Below are 13,107 nucleotides of genomic sequence, written 5' to 3'. Positions count from 1 at the left end.
CAATCCACTCCCTGCCCAGCCTCTACCTGTGCTTGGGATTGCCCCACCTTGCACTCGGCCTTACTAAATTCGTGATGTATATACAATGAACAGATATGTATGATGAGCAATATCCCCAAAAACTGGGGAGGGGAAGGGAGAAAGGAAGGGAGAAGTGGAAGGGGAAAGGATCCCATAAAATGAAAAAACATTACGGTCCAAATCTCAGTTCATAGAACAGGAGTATAAAAACAAAGTAAGCAAACAAGCAGTAGGAAATAAATCAAAGTTCTAGCAATGAAAAAAAACATTCATCCTTCAAGATGCATTTTTTATACTTTCCTGTAATAAACACTGGAATCAGTCTGGCAATTAAACAAAACTTAAGAATATTAAAAATGCATAGTTCACATTGACTCCAAGGAATGAAAATGAAGAAAGAGAGTGAAAAAGTAACACTTAAAAATTAAGAACATTCTTTACACGTGTTCTCTTTTTCAAAGAATAAAGAAGTCAGCGTTCAGTTCATCAAAGCAGGGTTTTTTTCCCATAATTTGAGATTTCACTACTTTAATAAGCTACTACACAGACATTGAACAAGTAGATGCAAGTATATGACCTGTAAGACATTATTTGATCAGAATAAAAACATTAAAATATTTTTCCGTTTTAGCACTTTTGTACTCCTGACATACCTGATTTTGTGCCTATCAGACAAAAACACTAAAAAAAATATATTAGAGGATATATATCCACCCACAGACAGATACAAAACTAACAATACAGCAGCTGAAATCATCTTCAGCGCATCTTCAGCTTGTGACATGTGCAGCCCTCATAGCTGCACATAAAAAAAAGAAAGCTAAATAAAATCTAAATAAAAATTGTAGTATCCTTGAGACACTGGCAAACATAAGTTTATTTCTCCTGACAGAAAGTCATCATATACACTATCCATCAACTTGCACTTGAACTACAAACCTATTCATCTTTATGTCTTCTATTCCATTTGTTCATCTGCTAAACTCAGTGATTACACTAAAACAGGGCACTATATTACCAGGATATCCAAAGTAAAAGTAGCTCCTTTCAGAACTACATGACAGCTTGTTGCAAACTGCATATTTCCTCCTTCAACAGTCCTGGAACTAGCTCCTTCTAGAGATGGAATGATTTATAATATCATTGATCAGTCTCCATATGCAAGTCCTTTTACTATGGAAGAAATTACTGGCTAGGGCCACAGCTCTTTTGCGGATATATTAGAAGTCTGAACACCCTGATGGCAATGAGGCATGGAACAACCTTTGCAACATTTCTGCCTTCTAGGTTACTGTATTTAAATCACAGAGCCACTTACCACTTGTCCTGTGGCAGGTTTAAAGTTATGCTGCCTTTGACTTCATCCCCAAAGCGCAGATACCCTAGGGTGGCCAGTGAGATGTACAATGCCATGACTATTCCCATCCCAATGTTCAGTGCCTGGGGGAAACGTGTGCTGTCCTTCATCCTGTTTTCCAATGGCAGCACCTGGAAATACAGGGAGAATCAATCACAGCTTATGTTCTCAGAGTAAAACTACTTGTCTCCCCTCTTTCAATGCCAACTTCCAAAATTCAGGTGATTTTATAAGTAAGTAACGTTATTCTACAATAATGTTTTACTGCTTGGATGGTCACAATGTTTTATGTACCCAATAGAAATACTTGGTTATTGAAAAGCACATATTTTGGCTGGAAAAAACGCATCAGTGTGGAAATATAAAGCAGTATTTATTGGCTAGAAAAACTGTCAGGAGAAACTTACAGTGTCCAGATGAAAATACATAAGCAATGAGAGTAACATGAATTATTTTTTTTTCTGAATCACAGGATATTTCTTCTAATCTTGTCAGGTATGCCTGCACTGTCAGCCTCCACCACAGACAAATTTGGAGTCCATGACTACCAGAATGCAGTCCCATGCTCTTTTTCATCTCTGACAGAAACAGGGCAAGCCAAACTAAGGACTGCTTTTCCTAAACATAGTGCTTTGAGCCTCACACAGTCAAGCCATCTCACTGGGCTGCCATCACTTCAAAGTGAAGACACAGGCATTACAACCATTACTACATGAAGTTTGCTGGAGACTGCCTTTTTCTTGTACTCTACAGCATTCAGAAAAATACATTCAGTAAGTTCCAACTTCAGTTTTTAGACACCCAGACAAAATTTCCAGGCAAGGCAGTAAAACCAAGTGACAAGTTCACATACTGCTCTTCCCACCTTCAATTTCACTAGCAAAACAGATCCTTTTACATCATTAAAACACCAGCTGAAGGGATACTCCTAGATAAGCACACTTTCCCCACCTCTTTCAGGAAAACCATACAGTCATCTCAAATACTCAATATGGGACATAGTCCAAGATTAAGACACCTAATACTGTATGTCTACATCTAAGTGAAACATCTAAGTTTCTACTGATGCCTTAAGATTTTAGCTTTTATATTTTTCACATATTAGTAATCCTGCAATTCTTTAGTTCATAACTCTAAATTCTGTATAGAGTATTAGCTACTGTTTTCCCATTTTGGTCAGACAAAACAATTCCTCTCTAGGCCTGGGAATAAAGGACACCTCACTGTCTCAGCCTGGAGAGATGTAAAGAAAAGTTTACAAGAGTTGGGGGGAGCAAACTTGGGGAAAAAATTACTTCATCACCTGAAGCTTTAATTGGAAGATTAACCCCCAGTATGCAAATGGACCAAACTTATGGAACGTATGGAAACCCATGACCCATCATCCATTTTTGGGTGTAGCTTTGGGCAGGGAGATTCATCTGCTCTAAATGTACCTGAAGGCTCTTCAATAATTACAACTGCTTTTTATTCTCTAAATTTTGTCTGGCCTCTGTTTTTAGGTAGTCCCAAAAAGGCATTACTATAATTAAGTTAGGAAATGAAGATGTAGGCAATACAGACAGTGGAATAAAGTTCACAGTTCAGCTTATCTTTCAGTAGACATGCAGGTTATATTTGATGAACAGTATGGCACAGTTAATTAAAGAAGCTTGTCATCCCTGGTTAGCACTTATGTCATATCTAATAAAGACAAACAGACTCAGTGCAATAGGGTTGCCTTGTAAAAGCTACTGTTCATCATATAAAATTGCTTTTTAATTGACTGAATATTTACTATTTAAGTAATATGAGTTATGAAAAAAAGCAGATTTCATCCTCTAATTAACTAACAAATTGATATATCTGAATTGCTGGCATATTATTTTCTATAGGGTAATTACTCCTTTCCTCCTAGTCACTCACTGACATTTATTTCCTGACTTGTAGTAGCATATCACCATTGCAAATCTATCCCACATGGCCCTATTTCTCCTATATGTAAAATCCCAAAATAGTAATTCTACACTTGGGAATCAAGAGGTGCCTAAAAAGGTGCACATTTAGAGAATTTTTTATTCCTATTCAATTAAAATGCATTATACATGTCATTTATGTATTTCAGAGCCTCCACTGCTGATACTGTTCCTCCAGAAAAGAACCTGAGCTTGGACTGTAACTTGATCTGGTGGGGAATGCAAAATATAAACAAAGAGTTTCAAAAATTAAATCAATTTTTAAATGAGTGTTGAGCAGCAGGAAGAATACAAAAAGAGATGTGGTCTGTAACAGACTCTGACCAGGATATCTACCTTTTTAATCTTTTTACATTTTACCAAAGTTCTTTTTACAGGCAGACAAGATTATCATACAATTCTCTAGCTGAAAACTAGTTCATAAATAAAGGAAAGGACTAGTGGCACATACTGTGTTCAATGTGCTTGAGTCCAAAGAAAGTATTGAAATTTTCTTTTTAAATTTCTAACTATACTTAAATTTTTACTCTTTAGCATTTAAACCCAACCAGTTTAGCATTCAAACCCAGAAGACCTGTGTTTCTCCAAGAAAACAAAAACATTAAAAAAATAAAACCAATTTAAAACCATTACAGGGCAATGCTCTTAAGCATACACACTCTGCTTTTTAACTATCACTAAACCAAGTTTACTCATTAAATGCAATATCATTTCCTGTATACTTATGAGTAAATCAGAATAAAATACACCCATTTAAACTCATGTTCTCATATCATCATCCTCTCTTTAACGTTACACCTTTCATTTTTGCTGAGTTTAAGGAAATGAGACACTAAAAGAAATACAGGATAATAAGACTGTTGGTGAGAGACCCATTAACATACGTAGATCTTGAAATTACATTTAAAAACTCTAATTCCTCTCGGTTTATCCTTGAGTTAGCATCAGGACTACATGTGCCTCCAAGACTGAACAAATGAGAATGATAATGCAGCCTTTCCTGCATCACTCAGTCCAGGTGAGAGCGTCCCTTCCCAGCTCACCACGGGCCTTCCCAGGTTCAAGTACCCTCTCTGAGCAGCAACAGCAATCTCAAGACAGTTGTCATTGCAGGAGATGCTTCCCTCAGTAAAACTCATCCCCAAAGAAATTATTCAAAGAACTTGAGCCAGATTTTATAGAGCATCCAGTATCACCTACTGCAAACAAGCTAAAAAGTTCTGTAACTCATGGGATTAACATGATGCCAAGTAACAACCAATCACATGTATATTACACAAACACCCAGCTCCCTAAGCTGTTGAAGCTCATCAGGATCTAAAAGATCAGTGGAGTTTTCACAAGGAGACAGAGGCTGCTGGAAGATGTGATGTGAGCCAGTGCTTGTTCTGACACTGAGTCACTGGCAGGCAGCTACTGGATAGAACTTCACTGTAAAATTTCTTTCCAGTCCCTGGATACTTCTTCTTGCAATGACTTCAGAAAAAGCTAAGGTTTCATCTGAATGCAAGAGACAAAGTTCTTTTCACAAAAGCTTCTTAGTTCTGGTTTTATTGCTTCCTTTCTGGAACCAGGAGGTGAGACGTGTCAAGATTCAGTTTCAAAGATATGTTTTTTAACCTTTTTATTTAATTACTCTCTTCTGTGTTTCTGATATCCACGCTGTGCTTCCTTCGAGCTCTTTCTCCTTCACTTCACGCTGGTCCCTGTCAAAACCCTAAACACCTATGAAATCAGATATTTTAGACAAAGCTTTTTCTTTTCATAATTTTGCAATTTCCATCCTTTTTTTTTCCTCCTTGCTGAATAAACTCTCCATCATTTTTCTCTGTCGCCTGCTACACAGTTTTTTCCTATAATTTTGAGACATTTGCACACATTACTGCTATTATACTCCTTGAAACTTACTGGTTTTTAGTTACAATCAACCTTTGGTTTCTTAAAATTGCAAAACAAGCGCAGTACATCTTGCTTTCATCCACCAAATAAATTCAAAAGTACCCATAATTAACTGGCAAAGAATTATAACTGGATTTTTGAAATAACCTGGCTAATCTGATATCATCCATTACGCAAAGTGCTTTCCCCTTCATTTCAAGCTGCCTGAAGTAGGTATAAACATTCCCAGTAATACCATTGCCTTCTCATCCCTTGTCTTGAATATGCTACTACATTCACAGTCTTCCTGCAAATAAGCTGCAGGGGACTACCTAATTTTAATCAGAAATCTGGACTGTACTTTTCCTGAAACTAAAACAAAAAAAACCAACAACAACAACAAGAGGATTCAACCCGCAGGCAGTCAGATAAACTTTTATTTTAATTTTCACAGCCACTGAAAGCTAATCCTGTGATGGATAGCTTAAGAGCAGACATGCTTAATGCTTAAATACATATAGTCATCTTTCCATTTCTCAGGAAATCACACTAAAATGGACATCCTTTATCCCCTGCACTTTTAAAGTAAGTATTTCAGGTAGATAGCTATATAGAAGTTTTGACTAGCTTAAGCTAGAGACAACTCAAGAATTTTGGAAAATTAAATATATTTATTAATTTACTCAGGGGGAAAAAATCTATCTCTAATCATACCCTACAGCAGCAAAATAAAGCTCTGTTCAGTCAAAGCAAAAAAAGCTGGTATCAAAGGTATTCAAGATATGTAAACTTAAATTCTACTACCTGACCTCCAAAGGCAAAATATTAAATCCTCAGCTAACCAATGCAGCACAGGCCTGGCCCATTCCTTCTTGTTTGCAGAAGGTACCAATGAATTCATCTGCTCACTGAAAGGTGGATTTACAACCACACAGCCTACAGGGGGACTGTCTGAAGAAAAAAGTATAGTTTCATGAAGTAAAAGAATAATAACAACATACATCATTATTATACTGCCATGTTTGCTTGCCTGTCCTAGTGCATCTCCTCTTGCACTGCACAGATGCAATATTTTGAGCAACAGGCTTCTACTCCATCACTTTTAGATACTGTTTTAAAGCTCACTCTCTTTGGTAAGCTAGAGAACATCACTATTTGGAACACGTACCATAAACAATCCAATTTTCCTTAACAGATACCTTAAGACTGCAAGCAAAAGGGCAGCTACTATTACCCAAGGAAAAATGTAAGCCAAATGGTCACTGTACATAATTTTTTATAGTAAAAGTTTTATATGAAATAAATAAATCCAGAAGACAAGTTCTTACTAAAGAACACACTGCCTTCTGAAATCTGCTGAGCAATTCCAATCACTCCAAAAACCAATCTCCTCAGATTCCAGTAAAGCCCCTTTCCACTTGTTTCACCTAGAAAAAGAATTACTCACCTACACAGAAAAACAAACCCAATCTACCTCCCTATTCTGATGGCCTTGATTTAACAATGCTTGAAGGAATTGTGTAAATCTTATTTAGCTTACCATCCAAACTTGCATTTCATCCAGGGGTTCTTTTTTCTTTTGTAATGTTCAAGTTTATTTATCACATCATTATTATATTTATTTAATCTTTAGCTTGCTCTGAAATTTAACAGAAGTTCTGCAGGTTTGTGTATTATCATGTCCTATGTGACCTTGTGAACATAATCCAAAAACTTTCTCTCCGATGCAAACTGAAAATGATAAAGTAGCTTTTTAGTTCAGTCACCAATATTTTTAAGTATTTTTGAATATCTGTCCTGTCAAAATCACTGAAGTGTTATATGCTTTTCTGGCCTTTACAGTAGTATGCAATTTTATCCAGCAAAAGATATATGTTAATAGAAAATTATGTTTTGAATTTATCAGACAGTTCCAGCCCCCAGTCACTTGGACTGCAGCCTACAGACTATACAGTACTGTGGTCTAATATGTTCTGTATAAGTTATGCTACTCTCAAAATTTCTACAGGGAAAGTGATAAAACAAAAAATTACTTAGAAATGCAAACGTTGCTGGAGGGTATATTTCAATCTACTGCAATAATACATAAAGATGTACTATATGATTGTGTATTTCTGGAGTCTTTCTAGCTCAGGAGGTAAAAATGAAATTTCCCAAAGCTGCAATGACATTTAAATATTTATTCCAGCCAATGACCAAACCCATGCTGAATTTAAGTCCCCTCAAAATAAGTTATAATGATTACTAAGTTCTCACCTATCCATACCTGCTTCTTTGCAGGCAAGAGACAAAAAATTTACAAACCTCAATCTGTTTCATTGCAAGTGATTTAAAATAAAATGTCTTCCCAAAAGGTCTTTTGTCTTCTATCTGAAATGCTCCTCCACCCATATGTTGCTTTAGCTTCTAAAGGGACACACAAGTATACACATATTGCAAGGACCTGCACAGGGCTGCACAAATTCCATTACCACAGAAGTGAAAAATAAATTACAGTGGTTTCCACTGAGGATTAATGAGCATCACAAGAAATGGGATTAAGGATCTACAAAATTGTTTAACTCTAAATACAGAAATTTCTCTGCCCTGGGATAAGAGCCTTGAAAATACAGCCATGTACACCCCTGGATCAACAGCTAAAAAACAATAGGACCCCAACACAGAAAGTGTTTCGCATGTCACATTTTACATGGCCATCACTGAAAGAAGTAACCACCCAATTCTGAAAAAAAAACCCCAATCAATCCAAATAGAAGGAAAACACTGACAATTTTACTTTTCTTGAAACAATTCCATACACTTCAGCTTGCCTTGAGGGTGCACCACCTTGACAGCTGCACTACTCATCACCTTTCCCATGAAGCACTCACACAGGTCAAACACAAGTCAAATACACAAAGTTGAAGAACACACACCACATCACTTCTTCTCATTCCAAATGCCTTCACCATTACAACATTTTTCCTTTCCACCTCTCCCATTTCTTTTAGGATTCTTTCTTCTGCTGCTCCTGACAATTCAGTATCATTTTTCTGTGGAGGCCAGTGGGCCAACAGGTAGAGTCCACAGCACTCCCCGGAGGGAAAACCCCTAAGGCAGTAACCCCCTCTTTGTTAGGGTGAGGAAGAAGCTTCTCCCAGCATGTCTTTTTGTTGCATGCAGATTCAATGCATCCCATTGGCCCTTCCCCCTCATTCCACCCCTGTGCCCTCATCCCATTGGCCCTGTTGTTCTACCCCACCCCCTGCTTTTGTTACATAACCCCGTATCCTCGGACTATCTGGGGCTCTCTCACTCACTTGAGCTCTCTCCCTTCCACCGAGAGAATGAGAGTCTCCTTGTCCCTGGACCCCTTCAAGGCAGAAGCTCAATAAAGATTCTCTGTGGAGCCCCACAAGAGGACTCCATCCCTCCTTCTGCACTGCCCAAATGTCAAACAGCTGAAATCACACACAGGAGTGCGGATGTGCCTGTGCCCCGACTTCCTTTTACGGACGCTTCTCCAGGCAGGTCACAGCACTCTGACCAACCGCCAACCACGACATTTTTCAACCAAGATGTTTATTAGGGAGCCAATCCCAATGCCTGCAGAAGTGTTCAGCAGTATGTTATTAGGGCTCTCAGCTCTGGGAGAACATGAATTAACAAAATATTTTAGGTTTAGGAAAGGTATTCTTCAGCGAACATTCAAGAACATTACTGAGTTAAAAATTCCTTCGACAAACTGATGGGTCTATTAATACCTAGTATTTTCAGCCATACAATAACATTTTTTCCCAGCTTTTGTCTCCATCATCCTTGATTCAATACATGTAAATTATTCATGATTTACAATAGATTTAAATTAGAAAATAAATATGTTGGCAAAATATTTAAGAGGTAAACTAGAACTTAAACTTTATTTATTTTTACATAAAGACACAACCATGTGCACACACTGCAATGGTACCTTCATCAATGAAAAACCTGCACAGAGCCTATTATAGATGGTAAAGTTAAGATGCTGCTAATTAAATGACAGACATGAAAGTCTAAAACCAAAGATGCGAGTATTTATTCTAGCTAGCTGCTCTCTCCAGGAAGTTATTAAAATTTCTGCATCTTCAGGGTATATTCAAAATCTTTGTCACATCATGAAGACTTACACTTAAATACTACTTAGATAATTCCATACACTGCAGGTAAGTACTTACTCAGAACATAACAGAAAGGAAATCTTATCCAACCATCACAACTAAGTTCAAAAATGCTGCAGTTTAGAAGACTTACAGAACGATGGGCCAAGGGGACAAAAATTACTGCTCCAAAAAAAGCAAAATAAACTGGATAAATATTCCTGCCCAAAATTATTTAGCTATGTTTCTTAATTATACATAATATCAGCATAAATCATATGTGTATCACTCTGCCTCTACTGCATTTATAATTCAGGAAGACAAGTCTTCCATATTAGACTGGCTCACATCGAAAAGGAAAATTAGCTTCTGTACCTCACTGAAGCTGTGTCTCGGACCCCAAAACCTACCTGCCATAAGCTGGCAAGGCAGAGCACGACAACTTGGCTCTCTGTCACTCTTGCTCTTTGCCCCCTTCTCCAAATTCACCAGCAACATAATGATTAAGAAAAGTTCCAGGCCAGTAAACTTAAAATATTTGTTTTAAAATGTTTGTTCTGCCATGCATGTGTATCTTAGGTTTTCTAAGGAAAAAGAAACATTTGAATTTTGCAAGCACGCATGTGGGATACTACCTGAAAGGAAGTTATCCTAGGAGGCCTTTTTGTGTTATTAAGAATTGCCTTTAAATAAGAAGTAATAAAAGTACAATATGTGCAAACAAATGATTCTCCAGGGTGAAAGCAAGTTTCTCCATTCTCAGGAAGTGCAAATTACTGGTAAGGAATATTTAACTTGATGAAGAGGTGGTATCAACTTGTCTGATACTTTATCAACATTCATCTGAATTGGGCAGATATTTATTTTTTACAGTTTCTGATACAACATCTTTTTATCTGCTTCATATAGCAACATTCTCTGTTTCTAACACATTTGCTCATAATTGTTTCCTAATTTTGCACAGTAGCTATAGCACTTCTTGGTAACGCAACATCTAAAGTTCACATTTACTATGTACGTTTAGTAGTAGGTCATCTCCTCAGTCATCAAATCCAGTCAGCTACACTTGCTTGTCCAAATATTAAAACATCCTCAGAGAAGTCCCACCTTTCATATTTTGAGGATACAAGCCTTTGCATCATCCCAAAAGAACACCTATGGAATTGACATACCTTGGTCCAAAGGGCTGATGCCGCAAGTAGATTTAGACGATGTCATGTTACCTGTTAAATGTCTGCTTCTGACAAATACAGTCTGGTCTTAAGGACAAGGGAATCATGCCATTTGGTTTCTTTTTTTTTTTTTTTTTTTAAGGACAATACTAATCTGTCAGAAGAGTTTTTGACAATGAGAGGCTTTTATCTCAAAGCCACAGGCCTAACAAGCTCATCTGCATTACTTTCAAAATCCAAATAATGACATTTTAAAATGATAATCCACTTAGTTTTCTTTTTAAATCTTCTGGAATTGGTTAGCTGCTGCCTAATGTGATTCCAGAGCCTGTCTTCTGGTATACAAATACCACCCTATCTTCGGCTGCAAAGCTGTGATATCCAAGTTCAAAAGCAGTTTGAATAGACATCTTCAAGTAATAGGCCAAAATATAAGAAGTCTTATTTTCCAGACCTGAAATTAATGTTGGAAAGTAATGTTTTTCTCTTCACTAAGCTTAATCTGTCTGCAGGACTCAACAGGAGGGAAAAAATTCATACTCAGTTGTAAAAGCTGTAGTTAACTTAGCATATTTATATGTAATGGAGAAGGAAAATTATATTTCTTGTTTAAATGTTATGATTCTATTGCTTGCTTCTTCCTCCTGAAGCTTATTATAAAATATCACTTCCACATTTGAATCTGGTTTTCTATATCTAGAACAAGAAACACAATCAGACTTTTGACTCAAAATATTCATTAAGTGTAACTGGTATGACATAAGCACAACATTATGCAAAGCTATTACCTGCACATGGCAATGCTACAGACAGAGCCAAGCCTGAAGGTGTTGGTTTACACCCTTCTAAAAAGGACGTTCAGGACTCTTAACTTCATTTTGGGCAAACTTAATCTGAAGTTACTTTTAATTCAGTAACAAAATCTCACATTAATTTTAAAACCAGGCCTACTCACCTTTGGAACATGAAAGAGCCACTCAAACGTGGTTCTTAAAAAATAATGCTTTCACAGAAGACAGTTGCATCTTCTGTGAAAGACATCTTCACTCTACTACATCACCCACAGCTCCTGTATTCAAGTAGTAGCATTGGTATTCTCTTCTGTGGACTGAACACCAGCCCCATGATTTGCCAGGCAGCATTATCTGGCACAGGGAACCCACAGCCAGAGAGAATCAAACTACAGAGGGAAAGCAGTAGCTGCAGAATCTCCCAGCCCTGTACACAATCCTGTATTCAAAAAGGTTCACAGCAGGCTGAATATACATTTTCTTCGCTTCCAAATCAACATTCTGCCCGCTGAACTGGAATCCTCACTTGAAAGCTTAAACAAAACCAAATATCTTACATGGTTTGTTGAATCCACTTAAGAGTACTGCATTTCTGTTGCCACTGCTGTTCCACAAACCGAACTGATGTCACTAGTCAGTAGGATTTTCAGAAGGTCACCCTGATGATCTCAAAACCTAAACTTACAAGTGTTGAAATCCCAAAGCAACTCTCAACACTATGAATGGTAACCCCGAGACTGACAGTACTGAGCTCTCAGCTGCTGTTTGGTAACTCGGGGTCACTGAGTTACCATCTTCTGCTGTTCCCACACAGTAACGATCCCCACCCAGCCGTCAAGACAGCCACCATTTGCAGCAGCAACCTTAGACCAATCTGCAGTAACCCCATTTTTACAGACATCTCTAAAAGGCAGCAACTAAATGAATAGCACAAGCAACTGACTGCAGCACACCTTAATCCTGTTACAAGCATCACTCAGAGTGTAGCATGAATTAACATTAATCAGCTCTTCAATAGCACAAACTGCTACAGCAGTTGTAGCAACAAAAAAACAACCTGCCTGGACTTTAGCAAAATGACAAAATTGTTCAAACCTGCCATCAAATAAGAGTCTAGACTGATCTCACAGGCAGATATGAACAGCTCGATTCATCACATTAATATAATCAATTCATCATATTAATTGTTTTTATTTTAATGAAAAACATCTCAAAATACTTTTATAACACTGGCTGATGAAATGTTTACCTCTTAGTTACCCAAGTGTTACTTTCTAGGCACTACCTTGGTTTGAGATTCTATATTTCAATTATAAATAGTCCACCTTTGAGTTATTAAAGACTCAAGTCAGTAAAATTGAGGTTCTTCAAGTCTATTTATTTAGGGATTGTCTACAGTCAAAGCAAGAATATTCCAAATTCCATACTGCTGATTTTCTTATAACACTGTGACAGCTAACCAGTCCTGAGCTAATTATAGATTTCAACCAAAACCCATGTTCATACACTCATCATCTGTAAGACAAACATGGTCTCTTGAGATCAAGAAGAAAATTCTAGTAGGAACGTGCTGAATCATTGCAGCTCTCTGAAACACATTCCATTTAGTGAACAGGTCTTCTGTTTTATTATTAGTTTTATTATTAGTTTATTTATTAGTGTCACTAATTTTCATTAGTTACTAATGAACTATAGTCATATTTTAAGTGATGAAAAGTGCTAAACCAAAAAAAAAAAAGTTAATATACATCTTTTGGAACAATGGGATGAAAAAAACCCAAGCAAACACACTGAGAACAGTTTTCCTCTCTTGTCAGG

At 37.1% G+C, this 13,107-nt stretch overlaps 1 protein-coding gene across 2 annotated transcripts in view; it reads right to left on the bottom strand.

The window, feature by feature from the left end:
- Positions 1–13,107, bottom strand: part of SLC36A4 (solute carrier family 36 member 4) — an 86,705-nt gene that overhangs the window by 49,501 nt on the left and 24,097 nt on the right. For both annotated transcript variants that reach the window (XM_088052091.1, XM_005516188.3), the window contains exon 9: positions 1,340–1,509. In XM_088052091.1, the coding sequence (XP_087908217.1) occupies positions 1,340–1,509 (170 nt within the window). The remainder of the gene's footprint in view (positions 1–1,339; positions 1,510–13,107) is intronic.

This window comes from Pseudopodoces humilis, chromosome 2 (assembly GCF_049639895.1).
Source record: "Pseudopodoces humilis isolate 2021_Gansu_Grassland_sample_001 chromosome 2, ASM4963989v1, whole genome shotgun sequence".
Lineage (NCBI taxonomy): Eukaryota > Metazoa > Chordata > Aves > Passeriformes > Paridae > Pseudopodoces > Pseudopodoces humilis.
The sequence above is the reverse complement of the archived record's forward strand: the minus strand, read 5'-3'. Positions and strand labels throughout refer to the sequence as shown.